Raw genomic sequence first — 16,833 nt, forward strand, 5'->3', positions numbered from 1 at the left:
GACGAGTGTCGCAGCTGACGATGATTTGAGTTGGGTGCCTTGGTAAAGAAAGAAAAGAAGAAGAAAGGAAATGATTTCAGACCTGAAGTTTTGAGCGGTTCCTGAGAAATGCGTGCTCTAGACTCAAGGTGGTCTAGCCTGCGGCTGAAAAGCTAATAGCAGCGAGCTGGGGATTTCTGCACGCAATCCGAACTGCAGTGGCCTGGGCGCGGCAAGGCTTTTACGTGGGCTGCAAGGGTTTCGAGGTCTCTGAATCTCCAAACAACTCTTGACGCACCTCTCGCCATTCACCATTGTTCAACTTCACGACTCCATCAATAAATTGCCAACCATACTGTAACACATCACGACCTACTCTGTTTCCCGACCCCTCTGTTCTTTGATCTCAGTCGTTTCCGCCCTCGTCAGTCGCTCGCTCGATTCCCCGTCAAAACAAATTCCACTCGACTATTCCTTCGTTTGCAGTCGTCGAGTATTTGCTGTAGCAGGGCAAGCGGTGTGGATGCTAAAGGCGCTTGAGACTCGGTCTCAACCTGCAAACCTCCTCTACCCTCCCTCGTCCTGCTCATGGAAAACGCAAATTTGTGGACTCGACGTTCCAAGTGCGTTCTAATGTTCGATACTCTTTTGCTCTGCGGAGATGCTGACTGTTGACCAGTGCTGGAAAGCTTTCACTGTCTATGAAAGATCAAGACAGCAAGGATGGCAACAAAGTAGAATCCCCTCGATCGTTCACGGGCAGACGTTTTGGCGACTCATCTTCTCACGGCAAAACCAACCCCTTCAACGCCCTCTCTCCTTCTGCCACTAAATCTCCCTCTGCTAGCGCATCATCGGCTTTTGGTTTGGGTAGTGGTGCATTTGCTTCCTTTGGTTCGGCGTCTGCAAAGACACCAAAAACTCCTGGCACTGGGTCGGGCTTTGATTTCACATCGCGCGAGAAGAGAGAGAGGGAGCCGGAAACACCAGCGGAAAAATCAGAAGCTAGGGAGAGTTCGGATCTAGTAAGACCGGCGACGGCACCATCTGGCCATCAACTGAGAAACACCTGGAACCTTTTCTACCGACCTCCGGCGAATAAGTTTTCGGATTATGAAAAATCTACTCTCAAGCTGGCCTCGATAAATTCAGTGGAGAGCTTCTGGTCGATATATTCACATCTCAAGCGACCGTCGCTTTTGCCCACGGTGTCTGACTATCATATTTTCAAGGATGGTATTCGACCTGTGTGGGAGGATGAAGCCAACAAGAAGGGAGGCAAATGGATCGTCAGATTGAAAAAAGGCGTGTCTGATCGTTATTGGGAAGATCTACTCTTGGCCATCATTGGCGACCAGTTTATGGAGGCCGGAGAAGAGGTATGTGGTGCAGTGCTCAGCGTGAGGAGTGGTGAGGATGTCCTTAGTGTCTGGACGAAGATCGATGGCGGCAGAAACATCAAGATTCGGTACGTATGTCCGAATACTAGCAGGAGATCCAGGCTGACCCAGTTATAGTGAGACCATCAAGCGAATACTCGTCCTCCCAACAGACACCAACATTGTTTGGAAAAGCCACGATGATAGCATCGCCCAGCGGTCTGCACTGGATGAGGCTAGACAGCAGAAGGTGAACACCACACCCAGCCACCCTGGAACCGAGCGACGGCGAACAACTTTACACGAGGATCCTGAGAAGAGTAAGGGAAAGGCTACATCATGATATCGGGACAAGAAGATCCCATCTGTATCACTATTCTTACGGGGCATATTTCCTGGATATAGGCTCGGCTTTTGTCCAAGCTACAGGGAACCCGGTGTGGCTAAATGAATTGAATATCTCGATGCGTTCAGTATCAACATCACGGCTACACCTTAAGATATCTCATAAAGGATCAAGTAGTAAATGCTCGAGCGGGTTGACGTAGCCATTTCCGTCCATTTCCGGCAAAATATTTGGCTGCAGGGTTGTGGGGATCTTCACCCAACTTTTGAGCCAGTTGTAACCACGCGATCCGGAGATCGCATGTAGCAACAGAAGCCCATCATTACAAGACAGTCCTTGGTCGAAGGCTCCAACACACAGGAATGTATCTCATACGAGCCAATGCTCAAAACTTGGCAAGAAAGTGTCCATGACACGAGAACCGTCATCGCGAACGGCGTCCGTCGCTTCTTTACAGCCGACAACAGTCGACCGCATAAGGAAGAAACTTCGTCTTCTCAACCACATGCGTCTAAAACGCAGTCGCGTAGGGCTCGGACGCCACGAGATCCTACATCAAAATTCCTTACCAAGAACGTGAGCGATTTTGTGCAAAATCAAGATAATGCGGAAAGCGATCCAATACAGGTCAGCCGCCGTCTCTTCACCATTGCCGGCAGTGTCTCGGTTGTGCCTCTCATTCACTGACTGTTTATACTGCTCAGATCCCAAGTGATGATGAAGACGATCCTCTCCACGTCAAAGAACCCTCGCTGCGAAGTGTCAAACAACCACAACCCACTCGACTACAGTACCAGCTACCCTTCCGATACATATGTCTCCGAATACCTGACTAATGTTCAACTGTTAGAGCGGTTGGCGCGCTGCCTGGAGGCCGAGACAAGAGGGCGGAATCAAGAGACGAGGCAAGACTCCTCGGCGGTTTAACGTATGATATGACCTCTTCATGGGCTATACTGCACAAGGCACTGAGATATCTTACAGGAAAAATAACGGCACCGTCGTGATTCCGGATCCGATGACGCTAAACAGGAAGCCTTTCGTAAGTCATGTCACGTTGCCTGTTCTCTTCTCTGACCTTTCCCTTAGTTGACTAGGAATAATGGCTTGAGGCCAGTAGACACCCTAAGCGCACCGCCGCCAGGTTCGAGAACGCAATACCTCATGCAAAGAACCAACACATCCCGCCCTCAATCAAGGGAGCACACCTCATCCGCCCGGGTCGGAGTTCGTGCGAACGATCACGCACATCCACTCAAGCGACGAAAGGTACATGATCCTCGAGAGGAAGGGCATAGCACTACAACCGCCATTCCCTTAGACGACAGCCAAATCACCGAAGACTCACCCGATGAACTCCAGCTCAGCCCGGACGTGAAGAGTGGTCAAAGTTCTGGTATCCTTCGGAGGCGTGACGAGTCCCAGCGCGGGAAAATGGGCTCTCATAAGACTCCAGCTGAGCAAGCGCACGAGACTCAGCGAGCATCAAGCGAATTGGAGCGAGCGTCTCCGAAAGACGAAAGTCAATTCACCAAGATGTCGGCAAAGCAACGAAGGGAGGAAAAGGATGGAATCTTGCGGAGCTCGTCTCCAACTCCTCTTGGACAGAAAACCCCAGCCGTTGCTAAGTCCCCGTATTTTAGCAAGCCAGGAGCCTTGGCAGCAGCTCGGCGCAAGGGGCAGATACCCAACCACACAAGGGTGTTGCAGCAGGAAAGCCCCGATGCACTGCAGGACGATGACGCACAGTTTGGTCGTACGCCCCCCGCGAATGGTCCGACAAATTCTTACTCGAGTATGGGCGCGAAGGAACGAATTGCCCCCCTTATAGCTGGAAAAAAACGCGATTCTGTTGCTGCCAGGCCCGAAAACACACGCACAAGCGGACAGCCTGAAGTCAACTCATGGAACTTACGCGAGATCATTGGCGCCGACCTTCCTGTCCATCCGATTTACGTTGTGCAGGTTGACGAGAATCACAAAATGATGCTGATCAATACCAACATGGAACAACTGGGAAACGAGCCTCTCTTTCGGCAGTCGCTGGAGAAGCTGATTGGCATCCGGTATGCGAGCAAGTGCAACATAGTCAGACTCGAATTCTCGCGCAGCAGCGACCACCTCGAAGCGAAATCTTATCTTAGGTTCGAGTCGGAGAAACCAGCGTGGGACTTTGTGACTTTGCTGCTAGGCCTGCTCACACACCTACGTCTTCCGCCTACAGACACGTAAGTCACCAGAGCCGCAGTCAAGGCAAACACTGACCAGAGACGAATAGTGAATGGCTGGAAGACGCTTTGGCAAAGGCGAAAGAGAACCCGCCCCGCATTACTCGTAGAGGAGACATGTCCCTACCATCGCATGCCAGCAAGGAGCAGCCTACGAAGACATCCACAGCCGTGAAGTCCCTGAAAGCACACACTGGTGAAAAGCTCGGTCGTCTCATTGACCGACTCGACGCGCGTCGCTCAACTCCCCTACAACGTACCGTCATCACAGGACATGAGCGCTCGGGGCTTGAGGAATCTAAAGATCAACACACCGGCTCTGTCGACCAAGGCTCGTCGCAGGATATATCAATGAAAAGAAAGCAGACCGAAGTATCACTCCCCACACGGCGGGTCACACGATCACGAGACCACAACGAGGCGCTTACGAGTGAGCATATCTTGACTGAAAGTCGGCCCAAGCCAAAACTATCAGAAAGAGAAGTACTCGGAGATCCCTGGAAGAATGATCTGGCATACCCTGTTTCCGACAAGAAGGTTGCCATCGTACCATTCGAAGACCTCAGAAGACTCAACGATGACGAATATCTCAACGACAATCTCATTTCTTTCTTTGTGCAATACTTGGAAGCGTACCTCGAGAAGACAAATGTGGCCGCATGGAGAAGAATCTATTTCTTCAACAGCTACTTTTTTGACACTTTAACCAGGACACCAAAGGGCAAGAAAGGCATTAACTATCAAGGCGTCAGTAAGTGGACGAAGAACCTCAACCTCTTTAAGCGCGACTTTGTGGTGGTCCCTGTGAACGAAAACTTTCATTGGTATCTCGCCATCATTTGCAACCTGCAATATTTCATACCAGAAGCCGAAAGAGAAGCTGCAGGGCAGGTCGACGAAGATGATACACCGGCTGACCAGCCTGGCGAGCAGCCAAAATCACATACGGAAGAGACGCAGAAATCTTTGGCTGAACTCTCTATCAGTGACAGTGAGACTGGTCAGCAAAACAAAGCACAATCGAAAAAGGGTCGTGGTCGACGTAAGTCTGGCCCATTACGGAAATACGACATCAATAAGCCTGTCATCATCACTCTGGATTCTCTTGGTACCCCACGTTCTGCTACGTGCTCGATTCTCAAACAGTATATCGCCGCTGAAGCTGAAAACAAATTGGGACTGGTCATTGATACCGGCCACATTCAGGGTATGACTGCCAAACAGATTCCCACCCAGAGCAATTTCAGTGACTGCGGGCTGTATTTGTGCATGTACCTGGAGCAATTTGTCGCAGACCCCGACGGATTTGTGTACCGCATTCTTCGGCGGGTGGAAAGCGCCCAGCAGTGGCCTGAAAAGATCTACAGTCACGAGCTAAGATCGAGGCTGCGCGATCTGCTGCTCGAACTACATCGACGACAGGAAAATGAGGAATCGAGAATGGATGTCCCTGGGGTTAGCGGCATCATGATCCAGAAGAAGCTACGACCTCCTGAGGAGGCAGTTTCCGGCATACAACCGACCAGAGAAGAAATTGGCGCGGCAAGATCGAGATACCATACCGTGGTGGACGATTCCAATGCCTCGCCTCCAGTGAATATCAAGCATTCCGAGGACGCAGCCAAGCGAACAGGCGAGCCTTCCGAGAAGTGTCTTGTTGCTGATGAAGACCATTCGGACGTACAGGCCCAGAATCAGAGACTCGAAGTCCCTGACGCGACATCGGAAGCTCGCCCGAGAAAGCGCCCAGAGAATGGACGAGATGTTAAAGAGGAAGGTTTCACGCACTCAACACCTGCGCAGTGTGCGGCCCAACTCCGAGAACAAACTCATGAACGTGAGTCGAGGAAGAAGATGAGAATCGATCACAACGATGACGCGAGGAGGAGGGCTCGGTCAGTCAGTGCATCGACAGACTTTCTCACTGGGACCGAGAGCTATATTGCCTCAGGTACACCCCCCTTCCTCCCTGATGGCCATGCTGGTAGAAGAGAAGAAAGTCCTGAAGTCGTTCATGTGAGAAGAGTCTCGGCGTTCGAAGCTACGCACGGACGACGTAAACGGAAAAGACAGTCTGAGGAGCCCCACAACGAGGTCGAGCAAGCGAAACCTGGATCCGACACCAGAACAGAGATCCCGGAGACACAAGAAAGTAGCGGCATGGTGGAGCAAACGGAGCTGCCAATCAAGAAGAAGGAGATCTTGGTGTTTCAGACATTCGAAGACGAAGATGCCGCAGGGCTCGCAGGCGACGGAATTGACACACTGAATGCAGATGGAGAAGAGGAAATGCTTGTATGATGAATGGGTGGAAGGCAAGCTTTGCTTTAGCAGCATTTGGCCGTTAATGCCTCTTCATATTGGGAAACTAATGAATGAGTCTTTTCTTGTGGTCATTGAAAAAGGCTAGTGCCTTACTTCACACAGGGAACAGTGCTTCAACCTCCGCGTCAAACCATCGTAGGAATCGTTCCTCCCGTCTAGCAGCCGCTGCGTAGTCACCATCTACGACCACTGGGAACGAAACGAGATTCTACTTTGTATTTGTTCTCTCGGAGACTTGGCAGTATCAGAGAGTTCCCCGGTGGAGAGAGTGTTGGCGGCGGTTGGTTCCGCGGCGGGGATGAGGGTCGCTTGGCACAACTTGTAACCCCGGATCGTCTTCAAGGGCGTTTCATCCTGGTGCCAAAACATCGTCTACCAAACCATTGGTCTACCCTGGTTACTCATCACCCACAATGATCGACGGGAGGCGTTTCCAGCCTGCTCCCGTCGTGGGGAAGCTGGGTGCTCTCGGTCACAGCCAGGAACTATGCCTCGTAAGTGTTCTAGCCAGAAGGCGAGCTCTGCCCTTTCTCAAGCCTCCCAGGTCTTTCTTTTCACTATCTGTGCATCATATACATTGCGTCTGCTTGCTTATATTGTCGACATCTATGGTATTGAGTCAAGATCAGATCCAATCGATAGCACGGACTTTCGCACGTGAAGGACGTCGTTGGGAGCAGCATCTGAGCAAGATCTTGAAACCGAGCAAGTAAACGACCCATCTGAGCACATTTTCTCCGTCGACATGGACCGACCAAAATCCTTGGGCGAGGGCTTGACCAGCAGTATAGCAACAGCCTGGTCGTCTCCAGGATTGAACTGCCGCTCACCAGTCACACCACGCATACCACGGACACCGAGGATCCCTCATGGTCAGAAGCCAGTCTCGCAGCAGGGTCATTCACTCCCGCAAGAAGAAGATGAAGATACCTGTCCGATCCTTCCTTCAGGGCTCACCTTCTCACTCCCAACCATATCATCTCACGCCGCCCGAGATGGCCGCTCCAAGAAGGGAAGGATCTCTAGACCACCAAATCTCAAGCCGGAATGTCTACACACCTCATCGCTGTGCCAATCTCACGGCGAGGACAACTTTCTCCCTCTCAGCGCCCTGTCAATTACACCATGCCTGATCAACCAGCCTAAACATGCCACCCAGGAACATCACCTTACTACTTTCTCCGCGGTCAACCTCATCCTCGGCAAAACAGTCGGCGTCGGGGTCTACTCAGTGCCATCGGCAATATTTGCAGAGGTTGGATCTGTCGGGATGACATTGCTTGTATGGGTCGTCGGAGCAATAATCTCCTTCTGCGGAATGTCCGTCTACCTTGACCTGGGAACTGCGATGCCAAGGTCAGGAGGGGAACGAGTCTACCTTGAACGGATATTTCGTCAACCCCGGATGCTTGCCACCTGCATGTTCATGGCCTATGTCGTCCTCCTCGGCTTCAGTACACCCAACTGCATCATCCTCGGCAACTATGCAGTGTCGGCGCTGGGATTTGAGCCAAACGTCTGGAGTGTGCGCGGACTCGCCGTCTTCGTCGTCACGCTTGCATGCCTCATCCACGCACGAGCACCATCGACCGGTCTACGCATCATCAACATCCTAGGCGTGGGAAAGATGTTGATTCTGGCAGCGGTAATACTCAGCGGTGTCGCCAGTGTAAGCCGCACTTCCACAAGTGATACTCCATCCGTCGCACGGCAGAACTTCACGTCGATTTGGGAAGGGACCAGCACCAAGCCTTACAACTATGCCACCGCGCTCCTTCAGGTGCTCTACTGCTTCCGCGGCTACAACACGGCGAACCAAGTCATGTCCGAGGTCCGTAACCCGATTTCGACGATCAAGATCGCAGCCCCTGTCGCTCTCAGCATCGCATCAGTAGGATACGTTCTTGCCAACGTCGCCTACTTCTGTGCCGTAGAGAAGGAAGACTTCCGCACCTCAGGGGTAGTTATCGCCAGCCACTTCCTCCGCAACGTCTTTGGTCCGGTATGGGGAGAACAGATTCTGCCTTGTTTCATCATCGTGTCAGCATTTGGAAATATAGCGGCGACCTCTTTCGCACAGGCTAGGGTGAACCAGGAATTGGGAGCGCAGGGTCTGCTTCCTATGTCGAAATTCTGGCGCAAGAAGAACGCTGCCGGTGCACCCGGTCCGGGGTTGTTCCTGCACTGGCTGGTCAGTGTCCTGGTGATCGTCCTTCCGCCTCCAGGCGAGATATACAATTTTCTCCTTGAGATCGGCGGTTACCCTGTCTCGGTCCTATCAGTCGCTATTTCGGCGGGACTGTTGTATCTTCAACTATCACGCAGAGAACGCTGGCAGAGCCCGTGTCCGGCGAAACGATTGCATACTTTGGTGTTTCTGCTCAGCAACTTTCTACTGTTGATCTTCCCATGGATCAACCCCGGGGAGGGCCAAGGAAATTCGAGGTTCGCTTACTACGCGTATCCTGCAACTTCGCTTGGGATCCTCGGGATGGGCGGCTTGTACTGGGTGTTTTGGCGATTGCGATATGCGGAGACGTCGACGCCTGGAACGCCTTTGCTTCAGCGGTGGGGTTCCTCTGATACTTCAACGTCACCGATTGAGGATGAGGGTGGTGACAGTGTGGGTCTTTTGCGGTACAAGGGGTCTACAGCGGGTAAGGACCTGAAGAGGGTGTTCGCCGTTGAACACGACATGGATGTGGAAGGATCAGATGATGAGTCGTCTGACTTATCAGGGGCCGAACAAATATGAGAGGTAGTCCCTAACTATGACCCAACCGCGATCTCCAGTGACGAACGACCTGATGTAGAGGTATACTGGTCGCGGCGACGGGAAAGGAACAACAAGCAAGCATCACATACGTACTTGTCGAACAGAAATATAACTTTTGGTGTATGCTCTTCGGGCTTTCAACACATCAATAGCGCTTACATTGACAACCAGGCCGATGTCGCGTTCGGAGGATTCATGAAGACATTGATCTGAATAGCCTGAAGGGCACCGTTGTAGTACTGGAGCACTTCCATAGTCTCTCCAGTAGATCCGAACGCATACAGCAGCGGGTAATCGCCGAGGTAATCCTTGGTCCACTGCACTGATTGGTTTTGGCCGCCAGGGAAGGCGTCGGGGATGAAAGCTGATAAGTTGCGGTATGCGTAGACGACACCGGGGATCATGCCACTTTGTACCACGAGGCCCAACTGCTCGTCGATGACTAAGCCTACCCGTGCGTTCGTGTCAAAAGGACCATCAGTCCACCCGATCTCGCAGCCAGCTGGGCCGTACGATGTACCATTTCCGTAAGGGCCGTGGTCATTCGGGACTAGCCAGCCAATTTCCGTGAATTGGCAACTATCGGCGATGGTCAAGTTGTTCTCGTAGTCCGCGCCGTTGAAGAGACCTTTGCTGATTGTCATTAACTCCTCGCGGGTGGGCAGTGTCGCATTCGACGGAACATCCATCACTACCGCGGAATTGTTGGCAAGTTGCTCTGGAGAGAAGGAAAAGCCGTGATCGCCACGGGAGCGGTGGATGAACAATTCGATTTCCGTGAGCGTGTCGTTGAAGACGACGATTCTTCCGCGAAGGATATTCGGGGCATAGGGGTCGCCTTCATTGATATCGAGAGCGAAGTAGGCTGAGCCGTTGTTCACGTCAATTGCTAGTAGACTGGGCTCGCCCGCTGAAACTATCGTGCGCCACGACTGCATCATAGTGAGCGCTGCTGGATGCGAGTTCTCGGTTGCCTTGTATAGATCTGCAAGAGGTAAGATATCCGGGTTGTGTGCGACCATGGACGTCAGGATCTCATCGACCATATTCGTTAAGCATTGGCGGTTACATCCCTTTGTCGTTGCCACGGCAGCTGCGGAGACGGCCACCACTGCGAGGGCTAGCGGCAAGGACAGTAGATAGAATGCAAGCATTGTAGACTGCTATCGCTATCGTGTCGTGGAGATTGAGGAACTTGATGAATGGTACATACAAGTACTCTCGTTCGACACTTTATATCAGCCCTACTCACAGCGCAATTCGGCTCCACGTTCATTCTATTCGTAATTCGATACAATAATAACTAGGTCAAACTACCTGATTCCAATGACTCCACTTCCAGAGGAAGTATTATAGATCCAAGCCAGTTCTCGGGGTCGACGACACCGCCAGGTACACGCCTCTACCCGGGCATTTACTGGACCACAGAACTCAGTCGTTTTAATGTTACCCGACCCCAGTTCTCCCCCACAACCCCCGGTAAATGCTTTTCGGAACATTCCACCCCCGCCTCCCCTCTTTCGCCACTTCCCGGAGAACCCACCTAGTAGTTACTATGGTTTGATTTTGATGTACATCCTACTTGACCATTGAGGTAATCCGAGACTACTCTGTAGGGGAGACTTCTGATCCTTCGACATCACCGCGTAAGATGAGAGCGGTGTTACTGTGGGTCTTCTGCGGTACAAGGCATCCACGAACGGCAGAGAGCTGAACAGGATTTTCGTCGTTGTGGATGAGATGGATCTGGATCTGTCGGGGAACAAGTCGTCGGACGCGCGCGGGCCCGAAGAAAGATGCAAAGCAGCCTATGGCCTATCACGTTCTTGATACGTGTGAACATCAACCCCATCCTGCCCGGGTGAAGTGGCTGCAGCAGAGGGCAGACCGGTCATTGAGAAGGGTCAAGACAAGCAAGCATCGCACACTAACATCTATCGAAGAAATGTACATTGTTGCCTGTATGCTCTTCGGGCCCAATACATCATGTGAGCGTACCAAAGTCAAAGCAGTTACCGACAAGGCAAACAAGAGATGCAAGAATCCAACTATTGCAAAGCCGAGCATTGACCTCATGCGCCGTGAACAGCCAACTCGGAACGCCTGCTGTTCAGTCCTTACGGAAATAACTTCATCACATGAGCTGCATTACAGCACCGCAAACCCTCAAGAACACAAGCCATACAAAGATCGTAGTCATCGTTGCAGCTGCAGCAGTCTGTCATTTGAGCGTATGTCAGCAGGATGGTTCTGGGCATGCCTACAAGCAGGGAATAAGTACATCGAACTTACGTAGATAACTCATCTCAGCAGGTTGGAAGACTCGTTCACACGCGTTGCATGATAACGGTATCTGCCGGTCGCGACCATATCTCGCACAACTGCTGGGGACGTATGTTGTTGTTAGTTCTCTATAATGGCGACGCGGCTCAGGCATCATCTGCAACGTCTTGTGAGCGCCATCCAAACAGCGTTCTCCTTTAGTGAAGCAGCCCTTGCATAAGTCGAAGTCATCGTTGGAGCAAAGACAGCAATCTATCATGGTCAGCCGTCACATGTTAGCTTTCATGATGGAGGTGTATATGCGACAGGTCGTAGTAGGAGACTTACGGTAGTAATCACCTTCGCTGATACACCCTTTGCAAGAGGAACATACCAAGGTCGCAGTCTTCCAGCAAGTGAAGTCAGCGGCAAGTCTCCGGCAGCAGGCATCCGTAGCGCTCGAGGGGCTTATCCTGAACAGGACGTGTCTGTCTCTTTTGGAGCACGACTGGTTCAGTTTTGTGAAGCAATGTTCACAGGTGTCATAGTCATCTGCTTGGTCAGGGCCGCATTGGCAGCAGTCTTGTACCAGTGTTAGCGCCAGGAAAGAGTGCTGTCACGTCGACTTACGATAGTATGTCTCGTTAGACGTATCGATGAGGTCTGCACAGTGCTCGCACCTCAGGCTCGATGGCGGCGACAGTATGCGACGACAGTTCGCAGGTGGTGAGGCAGTCGTCACAGCTTGCGACCTCTTCGGCAGTAGTCGATCCACGTGCCGATACGCTATCCTCCCGGCTGCCCAATCTGCCAGATGCTTTTCGGCGACCTGTGCTGCAGACATGCCGATTCCGGTTCCCACAAGAGCGACGGCAGTGGTGTAGGGCGCTCCTGCAACTATGTAGTAAGAGTCTAGATTTGCAGTTGCATGTCCAGTCAATGCATGAGCGATTTCGTGGAGTTGTAGGCTTGCGCCAGCCTCCACCGAGTGGACAAAACCGCCAGGGCTCTGAACGATGTCAGACACGGCTCGGGAGCCGTGGTCAGCGACCACATGTGTGGCGACTTGGCTGGTTGCATGAGCTGCAAAGACGTCGAGGCCAGCACCAAAACCCAAGGTTGCGACACTGACTCCCATTGGGATGAAAAAGTCACGTTTACTGAATTTGTGCAGGCTGACATCGCGGCGGACGAGCTCTTCTCGGATAATCTCGAGCTTCTTTTCAGCGATGTATAGACGCCTGGCGCCGTAAGCTGATCCCAGTAGACTCAGTCCAAGCGTGAAGGGTGCAGCGCCTATTCCACCCCCAATGCTGGCACCAGCAGAGACGTGTTGTCGGCATTTGGCGACTTCGTGCGTCTTCAGCTTCAAGGTCGGATATTCGTTTTCGTTTGATATCCTGCGAGCGTATTCAGATTCGTCGAAGTCGAATGTCTCGGAGAGTTTCTGAGTGAAGCCCATTGCTCGTGTACGGTAGGATTACTAGAGGTGATACAGAAAAAGGGATGCGAGGAATGCACCTGGCACTTACCTTACGTACTCTCAAGCACTCTTATAGATTCTCTAGGCCGATAAAAGCCTGACTGGCCTTCATTGGACCACCCCTCTTTCAGCAACAAGCGCGTCTTGCGGGATGGTACCTTGGGCGGTGCTGTGAGGATTGTGGCAGGAAACGGGGCTGAACCCACACAATCCCACTCTCACTACTCGCAAGACCGAATACAGAAAGAAGATCTGAAGCAAAGTCAAAATTGTCTTGTAGATGTCAAAGCAGTTCGACACCTGTCGCTGAATGATTGTTTTCTCTTGAACGCACCACATTATGAAGATTGTAGGACACGAAACAATGCGATTGGCTTGGTTCTGTCGAAATAGCAGACCTGGCGCTGTGGCTGCAATGGTGTTATCGTTTTGGCTCACTTACAACCAGAAATGAAAGATAGTAGAGCACCTGTGAGCAGCCGAGCCACTAAGGCTCGTATTCGAGATCTAGACTGCTTGGCATGATTCTCAGCCTGATGGTGATATTGCATTTTGCCTGAAATAACGAGGACATCTAGGAATGTCTATTATGCTGTCGAAGCTCGCGCAAAATGTGAGTACATCTCGTCGGGGACCACGTCAGCTCTTTGGGAATGCTTCAGAACTGGAGACAGCCGCTGCCACATGCACAGCCCGAGTTACGCGGTCCAAACGAGGAGACCAAGCTACCGCAGCTAGGGATAGTTGATGTGCAGTCAGACTATTGCCTACTTGGCTTGGAGTAGAAGCGGTCAGGCTGAAGAAATACGAGGATTGACCCGGTGGCTGGATGTGCCCAGCATCCAGGGCGAGCCCATTTCTAGACATGACCCAACCTGTGACGTTGTGGACTTTGACAGGCCGTCTTGTCGTCTTCTTGCTAGAACCCTGATGACTGCCTCTCCGGATGGCTTCCTGAGCATCTGCTGCTTCGTGTCGAGGAACATTTATTCGTCGCAAGGCGGACACGACGACATTGAACGCCACTCTTGTCCCTCACCATTCCGTGCGTGGGCTGGCAGGGCGACAACCCCGGGCTAGAAGTGCTTCTGCGTGTTCAAGGTAGAGTCCTCACATGAAGGAGAAGATCAAGTTGAGGGTCTTGTCAGGGGTCAGGCGGTCTCCGGCGTAAGGTGGCCGCCCCACATTGGGCCTAACTGAATGTAGAAGGCGCTATGCTCCACGTGACCAGAACCGAATTTAGGTAAGAGAAAACATTGGGTTTTCAGGCGATCCTGCCGATCTTTAGACCGATGCGTTACTGCAGGAGATGGAACAGAAAGAGTCTAGCAGATTCGTCCTACTCCCATGACTTGAAATGGTGGAAATGGAGTTGCTGCTTTTACTCTGACATTTGCTGTTAGGCACGGGGAAATCTTCACCTATGAATCTCATCATCGTTCAATCCTACAATGCCGATATTCCACTTGAGCATACTAAAGCTCATGGCGACGAGTGATAGCCAGAGCACGTATATATGCCATCAGATACTATGAGTCAAGCAGCTGAAAGACGCCCCTGTTGTCGTATTCCCCCGACTTGACAATGGGACCATTCCCATATCTTGCCCTGTAACTCATTTCAAGCGAATACCCATCTCTTGCGGTATCCTCTACTTTGCGCCCAAGCTTCCCGGACCTCGGAATTCTCAGTTCGAAAGTCATTTTCAACCCTTCGAGGATCAAGGCAACGTCATACTCGACACGATAGTACCACCGGCGAAAATTAGTGCTGGGCGTCCAATATGTTTCGAAACCACGACATTCTCTTCCGACAGGGTAAATGTGATAGGGTTCGGCATGCGATGGATCTCGTTGGCTGGGTCATCGACCAATTCCTCATCGTGACACTGAGCATCGCAGTAGCACAACGCTTCAGAAATAACCCAACGGCGCTTCCGCCGGCCGTTCTCCATGTGCGATAGACCACGCCAGGCTTCTTCGGTAATCACATATCTCTCCCACGGCAGCCGATCTCCCACACGGATGAGAAACTTGGACACGTTCATGACGCTTTTGGCGCCGTCATGCATATCTGTGATGATCCATTCTCGAGGATATACCCTCTCCTTGTTTTCGAGTTCTTTGATCGGCACATCCCAGATGATGCAGAATCCTCGGCGGATGATTCTCTCACTGATGAACGCTTTGTCAGCCAGCAGGAGGGCCGTGCCATAGGCCACGGTGGCGGAGCTCGAGCTGGTATTCTCGCTTGTTGTCGCCACAGGTATTGGATAGCCTGCCTCGGCCGCTACCTCAATCTTATGTCGGACGCGATTACGCGTATATCGATGATTGAAACCTCCGCCCACGACCAGTATCTTGTCAACATCGGCGCCAGCCTCGCGCACCTCCTCGACATTCCGCTTAATCATATCGGTAATCCCATCAATTGAAAGTCTGAATGTTTGCGCCGTATCCTCCACCGAAATTGGAACTCTTCCTGCCCGGTTACCAAGAACAGCGACCGCAGGGAAGCCACGAATGAGAAGATCTTGGCCTCGATCACCGGAAAATTGGCGCTTAGCCTGCTCGAACTTTCTGTCCAAGAGGCTTTGTAGCTCTCTCGTTGTCATTGGTGAAGATGGAACTCCCAGCGACTCAAGAACCCTCTGGGTATCGAGGGGGCTGGCCAGGAATTTCCCCATGATGATCTCTCTGCATATCTCATCGCAAATCCTTCCACCACACCATTCATTATCACCAGGTACCATCTCACGGACAACGAAACCATGGTCGGACTGGTCAACATACAACGCCTGTACGTCTGAAGACCCTCCTCCTTCATCGACTACCATGACTGTACTCCCCACCAGAGGCGGAACCCGCTTTTCGAACTGCGACTGGAAATAGTACGCAAGTGCTGCGGTGGGCTCTGCCACTGGAACGGGATTCCTGATACCTGCCTTGCGCGCTGCTCCCACGACAAGCTGTACCTGGTCTGTTGTTGTTGCTCCAGGAAGCGGTATGCCCACCTCGAGCTCTATACCACGCGAGCTCTCTGGCCAGAAGCCTTGGTAGGAGTTCAAATCATCGTAGATCGGCCATGCAAGCTCTCTAACGTTCTCGGCAATTTGCCGTAGAACGAAATGATAAGCATGCCTAAGGGTGTCGACGTATAGGTCGACAGCGGCCAGATTAGGTGACGACAAGGTCTGCCTGACCGCGGCCGGGAGACTGCTGACTTGTTGCTCGAGTAACTCCACATCCCGCCAGTCTGCACCGTGGATGACTGGTTTGAAATACCGCATGATATTTTCACTGGGGATGTCCCCATCTCTGAGGTGCCTCGTAACCTCATCACCCCAAATCTGACGGTAGGCATTGGATCTTGGCCTTACGTCTGCTACGTACGCCAACTGAGTGGGTACACTGGCCTGTCCATTCTCCCACTCGATTGGGGTCACCCTCTGGAGGAGGGAGTGGGTTCGACCGATCCTGGGATGTCCGCCTGCCAACAGAAAGTAAGCAGCCCCGCCTTCTGAAGACCCGATAGCGAGACCTATCACTATTTTGATGATCTCGGATGATGACCGTATCGTCGACGGTATTAGACCAGCGTCATTCTCAGCTTGGCCCCGTCTTTGTATAGTGCTAGGCGTAGAACGACGTCCTTCGCGTGCAGTCCGCAGGGGTGCAGGTATGCATGGAACTCCGTACTCTTCACACAAGGTGCAAGTTGTCTGGCTAGAATTACGAATCCGCGAACAGAACCGCTGTTGATCATAACAAGTTCATTAGCGAGTTCTGTAACTAATCGTTTCGTGTAACCCACGTGTTTGCTTCTGCACAATACGCAAGGAGCCATGTCAAGAATGGTGCCGACGCACGATGTTGAGGGATACTAATGCCAAACGGAGGCGGGGTTGCTGGAATAATATGAGGCTTCTGGGCGTGTTCGCCTGATGTCGAGAGTTCCCGCTCTCGTCGGACGGAAATTGTAGGAACTATTGGGCCTGGTTCAGGAAGTGCTCCTCAAAAAGGTCACATGCACTAGTATGACTCTTGCGCGGTAGG

The 16,833-nt window shown here is 52.1% G+C and overlaps 6 protein-coding genes across 6 annotated transcripts; 3 read left to right on the forward strand and 3 right to left on the reverse strand.

The window, feature by feature from the left end:
- Positions 1-567: 567 nt before the first annotated feature.
- Positions 568-1,701, forward strand: EDD37DRAFT_567488 (translation initiation factor eIF-4E; the record flags this gene model as incomplete). The annotated part of the gene is made up of 3 exons (XM_062814154.1): positions 568-602; positions 659-1,447; positions 1,497-1,701. 3 exons carry the CDS (start codon positions 568-570, stop codon positions 1,699-1,701), a joined length of 1,029 nt encoding a protein of 342 aa, XP_062667876.1.
- A 1,003-nt stretch (positions 1,702-2,704) lies between these two features.
- On the forward strand, positions 2,705-6,368 carry EDD37DRAFT_502697 (uncharacterized protein). The gene is made up of 2 exons (XM_062813503.1): positions 2,705-3,932; positions 3,983-6,368. Exons 1-2 carry the CDS (start codon positions 2,869-2,871, stop codon positions 6,231-6,233), a joined length of 3,315 nt encoding a protein of 1,104 aa, XP_062667877.1. The 5' UTR covers positions 2,705-2,868; the 3' UTR covers positions 6,234-6,368.
- A 379-nt stretch (positions 6,369-6,747) lies between these two features.
- Positions 6,748-9,142, forward strand: EDD37DRAFT_502856 (amino acid transporter-like protein). Its single transcript, XM_062813504.1, has 2 exons — positions 6,748-6,751; positions 6,887-9,142. The coding sequence occupies exon 2, from the start codon at positions 7,003-7,005 to the stop codon at positions 9,010-9,012; it is 2,010 nt and encodes a 669-aa protein (XP_062667878.1). The 5' UTR covers positions 6,748-6,751; positions 6,887-7,002; the 3' UTR covers positions 9,013-9,142.
- A 1-nt stretch (position 9,143) lies between these two features.
- On the reverse strand, positions 9,144-10,187 carry EDD37DRAFT_683926 (uncharacterized protein; the record flags this gene model as incomplete). Its single annotated transcript, XM_062819853.1, has 1 exon — positions 9,144-10,187. The coding sequence occupies one exon, from the start codon at positions 10,185-10,187 to the stop codon at positions 9,189-9,191; it is 999 nt and encodes a 332-aa protein (XP_062667879.1). The 3' UTR covers positions 9,144-9,188.
- A 963-nt stretch (positions 10,188-11,150) lies between these two features.
- Positions 11,151-12,757, reverse strand: EDD37DRAFT_611490 (uncharacterized protein; the record flags this gene model as incomplete). Its single annotated transcript, XM_062815290.1, has 4 exons — positions 11,151-11,293; positions 11,326-11,568; positions 11,644-11,877; positions 11,926-12,757. 4 exons carry the CDS (start codon positions 12,755-12,757, stop codon positions 11,151-11,153), a joined length of 1,452 nt encoding a protein of 483 aa, XP_062667880.1.
- Positions 12,758-14,498: 1,741 nt separating this feature from the next.
- On the reverse strand, positions 14,499-16,624 carry EDD37DRAFT_696460 (uncharacterized protein; the record flags this gene model as incomplete). The annotated part of the gene is made up of 2 exons (XM_062820133.1): positions 14,499-16,532; positions 16,592-16,624. The coding sequence occupies 2 exons, from the start codon at positions 16,622-16,624 to the stop codon at positions 14,499-14,501; spliced, it is 2,067 nt and encodes a 688-aa protein (XP_062667881.1).
- Between the last annotated feature and the right edge of the window lie 209 nt (positions 16,625-16,833).

Source organism: Exophiala viscosa (genome assembly GCF_022695815.1).
Source record: "Exophiala viscosa unplaced genomic scaffold EDD37scaffold_9, whole genome shotgun sequence".
Taxonomy (NCBI): domain Eukaryota; kingdom Fungi; phylum Ascomycota; class Eurotiomycetes; order Chaetothyriales; family Herpotrichiellaceae; genus Exophiala; species Exophiala viscosa.

Excerpts from the sequence above, each read along its gene's own strand:
- EDD37DRAFT_502697 (XM_062813503.1), top strand. The coding sequence starts at position 2,869 with ATGCAAAGAACCAACACATCCCGCCCTCAATCAAGGGAGCACACCTCA. Across the intron at positions 3,933-3,982 it reads CGTCTTCCGCCTACAGACAC|TGAATGGCTGGAAGACGCTT; the intron begins GTAAGTCACCAG and ends AGAGACGAATAG.
- EDD37DRAFT_502856 (XM_062813504.1), top strand. The coding sequence starts at position 7,003 with ATGGACCGACCAAAATCCTTGGGCGAGGGCTTGACCAGCAGTATAGCA.